Raw genomic sequence first — 16,308 nt, forward strand, 5'->3', positions numbered from 1 at the left:
ATCAATATGTGCCCAAAAGTATGCAACCTTTTCTTACAATTTCGTTATATCGCAAACTTATCATAAATGACCTTGATGAAATATTGCAAAATATGCCCACCCATTTAAATGTTGCATTGCAAAAGATAACCCACTAAGGTAAGTAAGTATTCAATATTGGTTGTTTCAAAAAGTTTTATTATTTTTTTTAATGCCATTTTTTTGCTGCCCCTTTAAAGGTGACAGCGGTTATTTGTGTAATTGGTAATATGTCATGATTATTGAATTAGGGCGTCGATAATGTACAGAGTAAATCAATGATAAAACAAAATAATTGAAGAACGAAAACAAACTTCAGCTGCGTCCGTCTGTTTTAGCTTAGTTCGAGTAGGAACTAATTACGACTAAGTTGTTGTCAAAATCACTACGATACAAAATCACTTCTACAAGAATTCTCTAAGTAACCTTAATGCCACGCCCCCTTCGCACCGCCGCAACTCCTTGAGGGCGTGGCACCGACTAAATCGAAATACTTTTGTTGTTTGATTGCTGATACCCCCCTATGGGGGTTATGGATGTGGATACATATATATAGATATATATATATATATATATCAGGGATCGTGGCGGATCGAGTTGGAAAGGATGGGGCGGGATAGGATAACCAGGGGGCGAGGCGGGAGGTTTCGGAGTCCTAGAAAACTTTGGTTAGCCCTAAAATTAGTTAAAAACTTAACTTAGACATCCCTGTGCTTAGAAGAGTTTCATTAAAGACTACGTTAAATTAGATTAGCAGTATCTCTCAGTGACCGCTGCTGAATTCGGCGTGGAATTCGATGATGCTGACATAGGTTCCGGCCACGAAACCCACCACGCCGAACAGTATCAGTCCGGAGTTCTTCCACAGCCGCCAATTGAAGCGCCCGTATCCGGGATCCTCATGATACACGGCCAGCTCAATGGTCGCCGGAACGATCATGCCCAGCGTACTCAGGCACACCGCTCCAATTAGCGAGATGAAAGGTCCCAAGTTGGGCAGAGCCACTGCGATTCCGCCGCACAGAAGCTGGAAAGGAAAAGGGTTTTCTATTAGAAATGAGTTCGCTTAACTTGAGATGATATCAGGGTTAATAGAATTTTCAAAGGAGTTAGTCGATTCAAATTCATTCAAATCTACTGAGAAAGTGAAAAGTTAAGGAGTTACTCGATCAACTTACCACCAGAAAGACACGAAGTCCGTATTCACTGATGTTCTGCTTCTCCGGCCGGATCTTGTGCTCCAGACCCTTCCACAAAATCGTGACGGGCACGTAGAACTGCAGGGTGAAGGTGAAGAAGATGGCGATGGCAATCATCAACTTGACGGATTGGGCCAACCTGGAAAACAAAATAGAGAGAAGTAAATACCTTCGATCTTCTTATAAGGAATAGTAAAAAACCTACTTATCCTCCAGGGGCAGATTCAGCGTAATGCTGGCCTGGGTTTCCGGGCCGTACTTCAGGAAGCCAAAGAATCCAACCAGAGTGTAGAGGGCAATCACCAGACCCATGCCGAAGTTCAGGACAGATGGGCAACCGATGAAGTGGCTGGGGTTCTTCATGTCGTTCTCCAGGGACATAACTACACCGATGCCCTCCAGAGCAAAGATCACGGTGCCGAAGAACAATGGCCATTCGGTTACACTCACAATTCCAGGACGTTCCACGGGTGCAGGAATATCGGAGAACATATAGATGAAGGTGATCACGATGCCCACGAACATCAGGATGTTGGCTATCATCGAGAAGGGCGTGAGGAACTTCAGGTTGCGTACCAGGCACATAAAGATTAGCGGTGCCGTCACGATCATGATCCAAACTCTAATGCTCAGCTCCGTTTCCATATACACCCGCACGACCTGCTCCACATTGGTGGCCACGAAAACCAGATAGATGCAGCAGCAGCCCAGCAAATCGATAACCAGAAACGTATTGACCATGAACCGGATGAAGCGTGACCAGCGATTCAGGGCAGGTGGTCCGTCGAGGAAAGCCTGTTCCGCCACATCGGCGAATCCCATCATCGGGATTTTACGACGTCGGCACAGGATGTGGGCGCACTTGACCAGAATGTGGACGCAGTAGGTGCACAAGGTGCCCACCGCGAAGGTGGCCACCAAACCGAACCACAATCCAGCGTGGGAGAAGGCCATTGGCATGGCCAATATTCCGGAGCCAAGCGATCCCTTTAGCAAGTGTACAAATGTCTCGAGATCCCTGAAAAAATTGTGTTTAATTAGTTTATGTTCTTTCAAAACTTCCGTACTAAGCCAAATATAGAAAAACAACTTTCCATTCATACTAAATATATGTATACATATAGGTATCATTCTTATAATTTAATTTAATAATAGTTTCAATATATTTACTAGCTAGACAGTTAGTGAAATAGGTAGATACAAAAAGTAAATGCTCTTAAAATCATCATACTGAAATAAATATAGATCACTTTTTCGTTGCCAAAAAAACTATTTCAATTAAATTATTGGATGCATGATGGCGTGATGCCCTGCTGCAGATCTCATTGTGTTGGAAATGAGGGACTTTCCCGCAAAGCACGTCAATGACGTAGTTATCCTATTAATCACTCATCTGTATACTTTAAAGTATATAGCACCGAATATTTTGGTATATTTCGGTTAATAATTATTCTAGTGAGCTATTGCAGTTCACAGTTCTCGGCATTTTCATTTCACGCAATTGCAAAATGCAAGGCCTAGCGGATGCGTTTTTCTCTATCAGATGAAAAATCGGAGGGTGGAAGGCTGGGTGGATTCCTCATTCCACTTGCTAAACGAGTCGAGCAAAACATTTGTCGGCGCTTTCGTTTTATTAGCTCGTTCGCTCGAGATTTTCATCTGCGATTTTACTTATTTTTAGTTTGGAAAAAGTAGTTTGCCAAAAATGTCCAAGGCCAATGTCAATACAATTGCATTTCCGTTCTTTTCGCTTTAGATCGATGCTAAGTCAAAGTCATTAGATCGGTTAAAGGTCAATGACGCGAATGGTGGTTTATAATTAAGGGAATTAGTCATTGAGCATTTAACGACTTGGATCAGCTGCTTAACGGGGGTGCCAACAAAAGTTGTGTACGTTAAGGTTTTAAATACTAAGTAAGGCATGATATTACAGCATTTATTTTAGGTGCCAGCAGAACTAAAGAAATAGAACACTATTTTCTATAAAATATCAACAAAATCGTTTAGCAACAAAGTATGTTTCTTGCTCACATATTAAATTAAACCTCTTAAACTCTGTTAAAAATTTAAGTAACATTTTCAACAATTGCAAGAATATTTAACGGACAGATTGGTTTGAAAGTCTTGAATTTTCCCCTATATATCTTTATAAATTACAAATCCCCTTTTAATTTAAATCGACTTTTACACAGAGTACTTACGATGTCGGATGCTCCACCTTGCGGTGCTCGAACGGATTGTAGTTGCCATCCTCGGAGTCGTCGCCTTTTTTCCGAGAGATTACCAACGGAAGCGTCGATCCTGCCGCCTGCTGCACGGGTACGTCGGCCATGTCCGAACGTATGAACCTATCCGAGGAGGAGTACATTTCAAACATGGTCGTGGAGGACTCATTGTCGATGTTCTTGTACATCGCGATCGAGTTTCTATAGCCGCAACGCAATCGAAATCGAATTCAAAGACAACGTGGCCGATGGCTGTGGCATCGACCAGACGAATGAATCGATTCGTCCCGGCCGTAGAATCTCGATCTCTATGGTATCTACTCTCGTAAGAGTCGGAAATAGGAGGTGATACTCACTTGGATTGCCCGCCTTTGCCGCCTTTGGGCTTCTCGTTTTCTCCGTAGCCCGCAGTGACCGTCGGGATTTTCTGCAACGAGAGGAAAAGCGGCCAGAAGGAAAAGCCAAAAATGAGTACGGATCGTGAAAAGCGTATAGAAAATTCATAGAGAGCGAGCTGCGATTTTCGAACAGCAGCTAAAGTTATGTAAAAGCTCTTCGCAGCTGCAGTGCGCAAAAAGGAGGAACCAATGAATTGTGGCCCAAAAGCGGAAAGCAAAAAAAATACGCAAAAACAAGATCAATGAACAAGTTCAATGCAGTTTTATGACACAAACGAAATAGATAATCTATTGCTTTAACTACGGAATCAGATTGTAACAGGTGGCGTATGCGCGATATTTAGGCTTTGGCTGATTTAGCACGGTTCGTTGACTTTGCCACCTGCTGGTCTAACGAGGTGGTCATGACGCCGGATCCGCTGGTGGCCACCGGTGGCGGTCCGCCACGTTTCAAGGACATCTTCAGCTTATGGCGTGCTAGGGCAGCGCCCGAAAGATGCTGCTTCCGACCGGAACCGGAAATGTTGCCTGCGGAGCCACCAAAGCTGGAGAGGCTTAAACTCTGTCCCTTCTCCGTCAGCTGCTCGCGACGCGGCGGCAGCGGCGGCTTTCCAGCGGGGGCGTTCAGCTTGAGGTCTTCCAAGGTCAGGCTGGAGGATGGACGTTCTGTTCCAGTTGGACGGTGGACGGTGGGCGTCACTGTGTGTGTGTGTGTATACGAGTCTCGGGAGAAATCTCAGCGCGTGACTCGTGCAAATGGCGACAAGCAACTGAATCAAGGCGGCCAGCCAGCGATGCAATGACGGCGACAAACAAAACACCGCCCCACCGCCACACCACCGTCAAAAACAGCAAAACCCAACCAACCAACCCAACTAGCCACCCACCTTTCAGCGGATTCTCTCTATAAATGCTCTTGAGTGGGATCATACATTCGACTAATTCCCAGACAGCCACCAAGTTCACAATTTGCATTATTTTTCTTTAGTTTTTGGGTGCAGTCGCCGCATGACGTCACAGCAAAATTAAATACCTCTCTTCCACACGTGACCGCAGTGCGAAAAATCGTGGAAATTCATCGGGTCGAGGGTGAGAGAGTATTTTTGAATAAATTGTTTTTCAACGCTTTCAAAATTAAACGATCGCTGGGCAGCGTTGAGACTAATGAGGAAACTGGGAATTTGTGCAACAAATACGTGCTAAAAGGCACAAAAAATGAGCACAAAACAAAGCACTTGCTTAATTGTCCGCTTAATAGAAAACGCGATTTGACAAACGTTTTTTACTTATTTTAAATTTTTCAATTCAAATTTGCTAATGGCGCCACCTAGGGGATATCAGTGGAAGCTTAGGCTCTTGCTGTTAACTAGCAGACTGCTAACAGAAGAATGATAACATGACAACGGTTAACAGAAATCGGGTAACATAGTGACTGAAGATCAAAATGCTTAGTGTCAAATATAATGCAAGTAATGTAAAATGCATGTAAGTAATGTTGCAGAATGTAAAGAAATTTCGTAAAAAATAAACTATTGTTTTTATTAAAACAACTCTACAATAACTTAATTTAACTTTCTTTTTATAATGCTTATTCAATAAAATGTTTTAAGTATATTTTTAATTCATTTTTAATTTTCTCATTTAAGAGGAACTCAAATAAAGCATAAATACCACCAGACTTTAACCACAAAACTTGAATATTCAAAACATTTTGGGACTTTACTGCGCTCATTCATGCTTGATTGATTACCGCCCGTCGAGACTTAAATTTGGCCAAACAAATTTTAAGAGACCGATTTGCTAAGAATTTTGTACATGCAGCCTTTTTCCGCTTCGAAAAACATTGAACCCATATATTTATTATTCGCTGAAAATCGAGTGCGCAAATGCAAAGGCAAACAAAAACGCGGTGTTTGGCATACGGAAAGTTCGAACTTGAAATAGATAGCAAAATAATTAGACAGCTGCAGTGCCAACTAATTGCGACAAAGCGCCATTCAGTCAGTTAGTTAGTCAATCAGTCAATTGCTTACATTGTATTTTAAGTTAATGTTCAATTTATCTTAGTACAGACAGCAAAAAAGTTGATTTACAGGTGACAATTTGGAATTTAAATATATCTTAAAGTCTTAAATCTGCTAAAATGATTTTTATATGCAATGAATAAAAAATTAACTTAAAATTAACTTTTTGTTCAAATTTATAATTTGGGTTATTAAATCTTTGAATATCAAAGTTATCCATGTTTTTCACTGATAAAAATAGTCAAACAAATATAATAAATTAATAAATGCTCAATAAAATGAAAAATTTTAAATTAATGGTTTAAAAACTATGTTTCCACGAAAAAGAACACCCACCAATTCTTTAATATGAACTAGTTTAAGTTACTAGATCTATTTTTTGACTGCATTGATAGTGGACCAAATTTGCTTATTGCGTTGCACTTTTTTATTGCATTCTAATATCGTGAGTTTAGCAAACTGCAGCAAAAATAAACAGAAACGTGATGATGGTAAAAAAAAAAGCAAAAATAGTTGGGAATGTGTCATTTTTTTAGGGGGTGGTGCTCATAAAAGGAGGAGGAGGAGCCGCCCCAGAAGCACGACACGTGTCACTGCATCGACTCAAGTTCAGCAAAATGGAGTCAAGTGTAGTTAACATTGCAAAGTGTGTGACGAATGGGCGCAGAAATAAGGGGCGCTGAATTGATAATGAGCGATTGATAAGAGCACAGGGCAAAGCAGAAGACTTGCTAGCCAAAATTTCTATTAGCACATTTTCTCATATAAACTGTATTAATGATCTTAAAATCAGTCATATTCTTTTTATGCTGTCTAAAATACCTTTTTTATTCAATGTCAAATAAATAAATAATTATAATTATTTATAAAATTCACCTTATTAGACGCCCATAAATGCCACACCCACAACTATAGTTTCGCGCGCAGAAAGATAATGCCAGCAAATAAATACCAACAAATCGATTCGCTGCTTTGCATTGCCGCCCAACACGAAATAGTTATCACTTCCAATTAGCCACAGACAAATAATGCAATCATGAATGTTTGGCTTATTTAATAATAGATAATAGTGATTTCTGGAACTGCGCAAAACACTTGTGTCACCTGAATAGTTTGTATGCTAAAAAAAAAAAAAATTTCAAAAAAAAAAATACCTCAACTGCATCACTCACTGTCATTCAGCAAAAAAAAAAAGCGTTTAATTTACGGCAGGTATTTCCCGATTTCCACGCTTCTCCCAGCCGATAACGATATGGTTGGGAAGCCTATTAATTAGGCTTCTTCTTATCTGGCCAAGAATCTCAGTAGCACTTACAGCAAATTCGCCGAGATTGGGTGACTAATCTGGCTAGGGTGACGCCTTCTTCCGGACATGACAACCTGTGGCATTTGCACATTAAACCCCCTCTAATAACCCTTTTTTTTCTACCTGTGCAACTGAGCAAAGAAAAAATGCCGCATTCTGAGGCGCACAGGCATTTCGTGTGCTTTCCTAATTAAAACTGTCAATAGTAGTTTGGTAGGGATATAATATCGAATGTAGCCGTAGACCCAACGAACTCCAAATGCGCTGCCCCAACCTGGCGTGCCATTGAACTTATGTAAGCGAAAAGTGAAAAAAAAAAGTGGATGTGGAAAATATAGAGAATACAACCGAAACAGAAACCGAAACGGCAAAAGCAATAAAACGAAACTGAAAATGGCAAACGACAACAAATTGCAGTGGAAAATTTTTGTGTATATTTGTTAGCAAAATGTGAAGCACGAACAGACAAAAAAAATGCATTGTGCAGTATGCAGTTTGTGGTATGCAAAACTGCGTGAATATAAGCGCTGAGTTTGACATCGCGGGGAATTCACGTGGCCGAGGGTTCAGTTCCCCTGAAAATGTCGTCAGATCTATTTGTTTCCCCACATTTCCTGCGAAATTGGTGAATTGCAACTATGGCGCCTGCAATTTCCGACATTTGCCGATAAGAAATGGTATATATGGGTCATGCTGCACGGATCTCAACGAATCACGAGTGCCCTAAGTTAGGTCGATCAGTCCCATGATCGCGATAGGGATACAATTATCACTGGTGAATTAAATGACTTGCGTTTCATGACATTTCCAATTTGCAAATACAATCAGAAGATTGATTGCACGTTTTTGACTGACCGATAAATAAATAAATAAGATAAAATTAACTAAGGCACTTAAAAAAGTATGCAAAGTATACAGAGAAAGATTTTATTTGTAAAGATGTAGCAAATTAGGAATAGTAATAAATTAAATGACCCATTAAAGTAAAAGATACAAATTGAATTTGCTATGCGACTTTAAGCCTACAACGCACATATGAAGAATGACTTTTATATGCAACTAAAATATAGGTTTTTGACATTTAAGCCTAGCTTACAATATAAATTACCGCAAATTTATGAAACATATTATCTAATTTCACTTCTAAGCCAACCATATATTTGATTATAATGAATTTCTTTTATAAAACCCACTTATAAGCAACGACTTTTAGATGCCAACTTAACTTAACATTGCATTAGAGCTTGAAATCTATAATTATCATTCATTACGAAATGTTCTTCTTGAAAGTTCCACATAGTTCCATAGTTTCATAGTTTCAATTGATTCGAACGCCAATCCAGTTGGATCGGCAATATTACCGATCGATCCAAATAGCCCGTAGGTGTTCGTATCGAAATCGGATCAGACGAATCGGTTGCCGATTTTCGGAACAAAGCCCAGCGATTGTTATTAGCTTAAATGTTCAAGTTTCGTTTCGAGTTTCAAGTGCAGTCTGCCTCCAAATGCAAGTGGGGTGACACGGAGCGAGCTATGCTATATAGTATATAGAATGTACGGTTGTGGCTACAGAAGTTTCCCCCACACATTGCAGTGGAAAGTTACCGAGTGCGAAACCAAAAACCCACAGCTCGAATCGGTGCCAAAACCCAAAGTGTCAAATCAGCGGATTCCGCGCAGTACGATTTTTTGTTCAACATTGGCGCTTGCGCAGCAGCCGAAAAAAAAGAAATATTCCATCGACTCGAAACCCCGAACTCCAAATTCGCTGACACAGTAGTAGGTAGGTAGTATGTGTGTTCCAGTCATAACCGGTCGTCCGAATGCCCTACACTCCACTCCACTATGTCCATTGTTAAGAAATATTATGCCCAAGTCCCGGCACACATAAAAGTGCAGCTCGGCGGCGAGTGGAAAATTCCACTGGGTGCCCTGAAAATAGGCAGCAACCGAAGGAACAACAACAACAACAACAAACTGTGAGGAAAAGCGGGTGGAAAACTGTTTGGCCTGTTACTCATAACAACAGCAACAGCAAAGCGATAAATGAGCAAGCGGCCAAAAAGGAAAATGGAAAAGAGAAAAGGAAGCACCGAAATCATCCCCGAAATTAGACTTTAGTTTGTTATCAATCCAAACAAAACATTAGCCCACAAAATTTGCATAAACAATCATTCAAACGAAAGCAAATGTAAAGCGCGGCAAGCGGCCATCGATCAATAAATAAACAAGGCATTAGTGGGTTAAGTCCCGGGACTTTCGAGCCAAATGCGGGAGAAAAGGTGTCACATCACATGTCCGTGATAAAAAGCCTTTATGCCAAATTAATCAACGGAAAGTTTCATAGTCTACCGATAATATGCGAAAATCTAAATACGCAAGAATCTAAGTGATTTCGCATAGGGGATTTTAATGCTTAACGCGCTTAAAGACAGGAAGTGGAAAATTTACAATTCATATTATTATTTATACTTTTGAGATCATTTAGATAGCTAAGTTTGGTAGAACTTAAAGTCCTGTCTACAGGTCTAACAAAGCAACGGGCAGGATAACAAAGGACCTTCTCTTCAACTTTCCAGAACATTCTATTATGCTAAACTTATGCGTCCTGAACCCTCAAAATGCAAACATAGATACACAACTATTTATATCTTTAATAATCAAAAAGGACTCTTGAATTAAGAATTGCAAAGAATGATGGATAAATTAGAGGAAAAGAACAAAAGTTTACAAATCAATTTAACCCATTTGAGGTAATTTCAGATGATAATCCCCCATCTAATCGATTTAATCAGAAGAATTACTTACAGTGTACTCGGTGGGCGCCAGCGGCGTCCGCGAGTCGCTCTTATGGAAACTCATATTGATGATAATCCTTAATTAGCCGATATCTCTGCGGATGCAGGATGGGGCCGTTGGGTGTTAAGATCCTTGGGCGCGAAACGAGAGCAACGCTCGAAAATCGAGGCTGGCTTCCAAGCACTTGTTACAGATACAAAACAGAATTGAATGACAGATTTAATAGCAATGATCGGGACACGTCTCAAAAGTGTGGTATTGGAGTTGGATTTGGATTTGAGTTTAAGTTTGAATTTGAGTTTGAGAATAGAAAATGCAATATTACTAATGCAACTTGCGAGAGAGACCGTGACCGCAACTGGTAAACAAATCGCAGATTTCTACTAGCTTCGAATTCGATCAATACTATATTTTCCGGAATTCAAAAGTTCCGACAATCAACCGCACGGTTTGACAAACAGAACAAGAATGCCAAACCTTAGCGCTATAGCGACGAGTAATACCCCCGATTCCCAGACCGATTTTCCCGAAGTACGCTGAGTGAAAGAGAGAGAGAGTTAGGGAGTGGGAGAGAGGGAAAGAGCTCGGGAAAAGAGAGAGAGAGAGAGAGAGAGAGCGCTTGTCAACGGGCATTTTCCGTTATAACGCTACCGCTGTCGATTTGAATCGAAATTTACAACCCCCCCCCCCTCCCCTACCTCCGCCGATTTCACTGTCATATCTCCACTTTGCAGTTTTCCTTGAGGACAGAAAAGGGAAATCTGGCTGGGGATTTTATGGCGCACAGGTCGGCTACAGAATCAGTTCCGGTCGAGTTATTAGGCGCCGACATATAAGGCACAAACATACATTACATGTTGCAAACGATAACGCTTACTAATTCTATGATAAAACCGCGTAGGGAAAACGGCATAGCTTTGAATTTAATGACTCATTTCAGAACTGAAGCGATTTTTATTGGGAAAATGATATGCTTATCAATGTTTAAATAATTGGTAACCAGAAAGCTCAGCTACTATAACTGAACTTTTTGAATTATCTATTCTTTAATTCTAAACCATTTATTTGTGAGATTTTTTTTTGTAATTTATATGCAAAAAATGCATATGGCGATAAAAAGGGAGTATATTTTTCAGCGCTGCAATCTGGTTAATCAGTTTTCCTATGCAGATAAGATTGCAGATTGCCGATGGACGGGAAAACTGAAATAGCTAATTAATTGGCGATATTGTGCAGATATAGTGCACATGTGACAATTCCATTTGGACTGCCTCAATTGGCCGCCAATTGAAACGTGCGACCCCCACGAGAGTCTCGATAAATTATTTATTGGATCCCGAAATTGATTGCCAAAAATAAGTGCCAAGGGCTCAAGAATCAGTCAGAAAGAAGTGTGGATCAGTCATTTGCTGAAATTAAAATCAATTTGATTTCTGCGTCGCATTTATTTATGGTAACTCGAAACGTGCGCCAACTGCATGTTTGATATGTGCTTCTCGTCTACGGTTGCTCCAGTCGAACGGAAACCAGTTCAAAGCGGTTGAATTCCTTGCGAATTATGGTCGTGGAAAATTTTGCAATATTTCTGCAATTGTTTGAATCGCTTGTCGAATTCACTCAAACTTGACCGAGTTCTGGGCGAAATTGTATCTGGCGGCGGATTCGATTGAGTCTACCTTGGATTTGGGCTCAAGGCGAGCAGTGGCCTTGCACCTTGATGCGAAACATAATTGAGTTGTAATTTATTCATGTGTCAATTGAGGTATTCCAATTAGAAAGCCATGGCATATTTCTTAAGGAATTATTTTGGTTTTATTCAAATTGTAACTGACAGGAGTATTGTTTGGGCGAAAATTATTGCCTACTTTTAGGACGTATAAAAAAAGCAGCGCCACCTTTCGTCTGCTTGCGAAACCGGTTTGCTCCTCAGCCACACAGCAGATGGCGCACACGTGCTTCTCCTGCTGCTGACATTGCTCATACGCCCCCTTAAACAAACTGAAATTAGCTCAAATCTTAGCTCGTTTTTTGCGCGAAAAAAAGCACACCTTAATTTGTGCGACCTCTGCTGCCGATCACCACGGATTTAGCTACTTAACTTATAGAAAAACATATAAATAACAAGTGCAGCTTTCTCGACAAATTTCAGAATCAAGTCGTACTTGAGCGCTAATTTAAGCCAATCTGAATCTGTAACCGTTGTCGGGCGTGTTATTTAAGCAATTTGCATATGCAAAACCCAAAACGCACCCTGAAATTGGATTGCCAAACGGGTTTCAGGCAAGACAAAGGTATTTTGGTCATAATTACTTGAAATGAATACACTATAAAAACGCAAGCAAAATGCAAGCTCATTCGAAAGCGGAACGCGATGAAAAAATTGGGTATTACCTAAGCAGCGCACTTCTTCAATTGATATGCAAAGCACACACATACTCCATATATACAAAGCACAAACACACAGCTCATCACTCACAATGCGTACATCCTTGGTCCATTCACGAAAAAAAAACACTTGCGGCAAAAAACCCCCAATTAAGTCAGTTTATATTGCGAACAAGCTCAGGTTGTTGACTTTGAAGCTCGACTCGCTGTCGATCCATTAATTTCAGCAACAGTTGATGAAGATGCATCGCTGGCACAATTCTCACAGCACTTTGTATTTCACACATATTACATATTCAAGCGCTCACCTCTTGAGGATATAAAGTTCCTTGATTTTAGGCACTAATCAATCATATGCAGCACAACCAACGCACTTAGTTTCAGACTTCAAACTAATTGTCTTGACTAATTGCGAGCTACCAAGAAAGCAACAGACAGTGCGGAATGGATAAGACTTTCCTATCTGGATAGGTGTATCCGCAAAAAAGATTGAAAAATCCCAGGGACAGGGTCCAAAGTATACATACACCTGTGCGCTCAATGACGTTATTATTTATTAACTCCAGTCTGCAGATAGAAAGATGTGAGGACCCGCTTCCGACTAAAAGTGCTAGCATGTTAATTTAATTAAAAATCCATGTATTCCCCGCCTGATTGGGCCATGCAAAAATAGCCAATTGCCTGATAAAGCCAATAAGTAGCTCGAACAATTTTAGATATTTCTATAAATACAGGGCGCGTTAGAATCACCCTCTTAGTGATTCATAGATCCCGCCTTTTTATCACAAATCCACGAAGCTTACTACTTATTCAATGAGCGCCGAACTGGGAAAGTGTATAGCCAATGTATAACAATGTGGCAGACAGTCGGCTATCTCCACGCGCTTAACTAATGAGCACTTATGTCTAATTACACTTGCTGCCAATGTCGATTCTATCATTCTGCGCTGATCCGCTCCATAGACCAGTCACTCTTAGGTAACATTCACTTAATGACGGCCTAAACTACTATGTTCCAAGCGAAATCCGAAAGCAAACAGGGGAGCACCCACCCATCCGATAAGGCTGCCCCAATATCAACCGCCTTGTTTACACCCATCTAATTGCAATCTCAAGTGATATACGGTGGCAGTGCTGCAAATAAAAAACCCATTTCGTCTCTTATTCTACCATTCAACCAGCGAACCACTGAACTTCAAGTGATATCCTGATTTCCTATGATTTATCATCTATCTGAGATTTATCTGTGATTTACAAGCACATTCGCAAGCGAATTTGGTTTTAATCGACACTAATCGGAGAATGATATCAATGAAAATATGATTGATTATTATTATTCTACAAAAAGAAATGAATAGGAATAGCTTTGAAAGCTAACAATTAATCGAGTATTCTCTTGAGCTCCATAACATTTTGAAGTGGTAGAGTTTAAAGTTTAATTAGATTTTGTTAATATAAAATCGAATTTTCTAAGCTAATAATAATTTGATTTAGTTGGCATAAATAAGATAAATCAACTGTGCAGCTTATTTTCCTACATATAACCAATGGCCATGACTTTTCCACTTAAGCAGCAACAATTGATTTCTGACTTATCCACGTTTAGCACTCGATTTCGAAAGAACATTTTGAATGACCGTAACCGAATTCCATAATAATCTAAATCCGAATCGATTGCGCCAATTGGGTAATCAGTTTGGAAACACTCTCGGATATATAACGCTAACGAGGCACTTACAGTATCACAGGCTGTGCCCGATCCGCTAATCACGGCTAACGTCATTGTTTCAATAAAAAACGGAAAAACGGAATTGAGTACAATTAAAATCGAGTATACGCCGCGTACGGCAACGGAGTTGTTTGTAGAGCGATTGGCGGACACAGAATAAAAGCGCGAATCTGGCCAGACATTCGATTTGAAACAAAAGTTAACAGTCGGACAGTCGGAGGCTCTATCTCGATCCCAAAGCTCTCGGAACTTGCTCGCAACAGCCCCGCCGATCTGCACCGATCTCCCCGTGAAACAATCGCACTTGGCAATGGCACTGGTTAAGCATGAGCATTAGCATTGAGTCAGTTGCTCGCTTGAACAGTGCGGGCTAAGAGGTGGGGTTCAGGGGTTCAGGGGTTGGTGGGTGGAGTAACAACTATGTTTAGACTCTCATTTTTTATTGCAATTCCATAGCTGCGGCCCAGACACCAGAACGTGAGAATCAACGTGAAAACCGGAGACAGACGACATATGTCGGCCGATAAAGATGTCAGCGATCTTGTAGGCCAGTGCACACGAAGTACTTGGATCGCTGTTATCGGCCAGATAAACCCAACAGCATAAAGGGGGAGTTCTATTGCGTTAACGCTTTTCGGCTGATATCGTGGCTAAAAGCTTAGTGCTTATTTTTTGGGCACTTAATGCGGCTTATACCGGAACCGTGAGCAGACGCATTCTTGTTTATCTAGTGTGCTAGATTATATTTTTGAATAAATTTAAGAAATAGTTTAATGAAGATACTACTCATAAGTCGAATTTATTTTATGGGGTTTATACATCTATCAGTTTAATAATAAATTACAAGGAAGAAGTAAACATCACGAATTTCTGTATTTTTCTCTTCATATTTTATATAATTGATCTTGAAGATATTTTATTTAAGGCCATGTTGAAGATATATGGCCTAAAGCTATTTGAAACTTAAAGCCACACTTACGTTCTCTGGCGTCGACATGGCAGTTGCGGATTTGTCGATGAAACCGGCAGACCTTGCACCTTGCACCACCACGACGAACCTTTCACCCTGGCCAAGTCGGGACCAACTGAATCGATCGCATCCACGGATTATCACATGGTAAGCTCTTTTCACGCAGCACTGGAAACTGTGTCACCCTCAATTCGAACTTCCTTCAACGGGGCAAACGAGCTGAGCCGAGCTAAAGCCAACCCCAATATAATAATAATAATAATAAATCAGCACTCATCAGTGGCGCAGAGAGGTGTCCCAAATGGGATTATATGGGGATTCGCTCTTTGGTGCGCAATTCTTCGTGATTAAGCCAACGCATAGTGCCTAAAACTGTTTAGAGCCGCAAATTGAGAATAACAAAGCAATTTTTCAATTGAGCTGCCACAAATTTACACGCCGCTGCGAACCGTGATATATGGGTGGGCAAAATCAACAGCTATGCTTCCAATCTGAAAGTAAAAGTCGGGGAAATTGGCGAGGCCAAAGGGCAGTCGACCACCTGACCCATTCGAGGGTGACATCGGTTCAACAGGGAAATAGAATTGTGATGCGATGCGATGTGATGGTGATGGTCAATGATGAAGTGGATGAAAGTGGAGAGGAGATCTCTGGACCAGCGGCACGTGTTCTTTGTTGAGTGACAACAAGTTCAGGGCGAAATCAATTTTCCCTTGCCCGTATTATGTGATTGTTACCCCCTTTCGATGCTCTGCAATGCACTGGAAAAAAATTATAAGCTTATTACAATTTTCACGAATTTATTTTCAAGGAAACAATGGATTTAATTAAAATTATACCAAAACTATAGGTTTTCGTGTATTTTTACACCTAATCAGATGAATTTCGCATGCAATTATCACACCGCATCGCTAAATTTATCCGCAAATGCGTTTGCCTTGCCTGGCCAGATTGGAAATATGTCATTTTCATAATGATAGCTAAATACTAATGCTTAAATCGAAATGCTTTTTTTTCAGGAACTCAATCAAATTAATGTTTTCACCTCGAACCCATCGAAAACATGGAAAACGTCATGGGAGTTTTTCCTTGGCCAACCGAACAAACAAGTCATATCAGAATCAATGCTCGGCCATATAACTCATATTTTATGGTGCGAATTGCCGGCAATTCGGAACGAAAATTAACACAAATGACTAAATTGCCGCTATCCATTGATCGGAATCGGTTAACCAACAATCTGTTAATCATTAGA

General features: G+C 40.5%; 1 protein-coding gene and 1 long non-coding RNA gene across 8 annotated transcripts; one reads left to right on the plus strand and one right to left on the minus strand.

The window, feature by feature from the left end:
• Nucleotides 1-158: 158 nt before the first annotated feature.
• Nucleotides 159-15,172, minus strand: CG43693 (uncharacterized protein). 7 transcript variants are annotated; one of them, NM_001274765.1, is made up of 7 exons: nucleotides 15,063-15,172; nucleotides 4,223-4,468; nucleotides 3,799-3,869; nucleotides 3,419-3,565; nucleotides 1,423-2,235; nucleotides 1,197-1,356; nucleotides 159-1,045 (listed from the first exon to the last, which is right to left on the minus strand). In NM_001274765.1, exons 1-7 carry the CDS (start codon nucleotides 15,078-15,080, stop codon nucleotides 782-784), a joined length of 1,719 nt encoding a protein of 572 aa, NP_001261694.1. In that variant the 5' UTR covers nucleotides 15,081-15,172; the 3' UTR covers nucleotides 159-781. The 7 variants fall into 7 exon arrangements, with proteins under 7 accessions (NP_001261694.1, NP_729648.1, NP_996041.1 ...); NM_168431.3 differs by lacking the exons at nucleotides 4,223-4,468; nucleotides 15,063-15,172 and adding exons at nucleotides 9,979-10,152; nucleotides 10,295-10,441; NM_206319.3 differs by lacking the exon at nucleotides 4,223-4,468.
• On the plus strand, nucleotides 14,209-14,709 carry lncRNA:CR45119 (long non-coding RNA:CR45119). The gene is made up of 2 exons (NR_124869.1): nucleotides 14,209-14,460; nucleotides 14,540-14,709. It is a non-coding gene; the product is annotated as a long non-coding RNA:CR45119 (long non-coding RNA).
• Nucleotides 15,173-16,308: the final 1,136 nt, after the last annotated feature.

This window comes from Drosophila melanogaster, chromosome 3L, assembly GCF_000001215.4.
Source record: "Drosophila melanogaster chromosome 3L".
In the NCBI taxonomy this organism is placed as follows: domain Eukaryota; kingdom Metazoa; phylum Arthropoda; class Insecta; order Diptera; family Drosophilidae; genus Drosophila; species Drosophila melanogaster.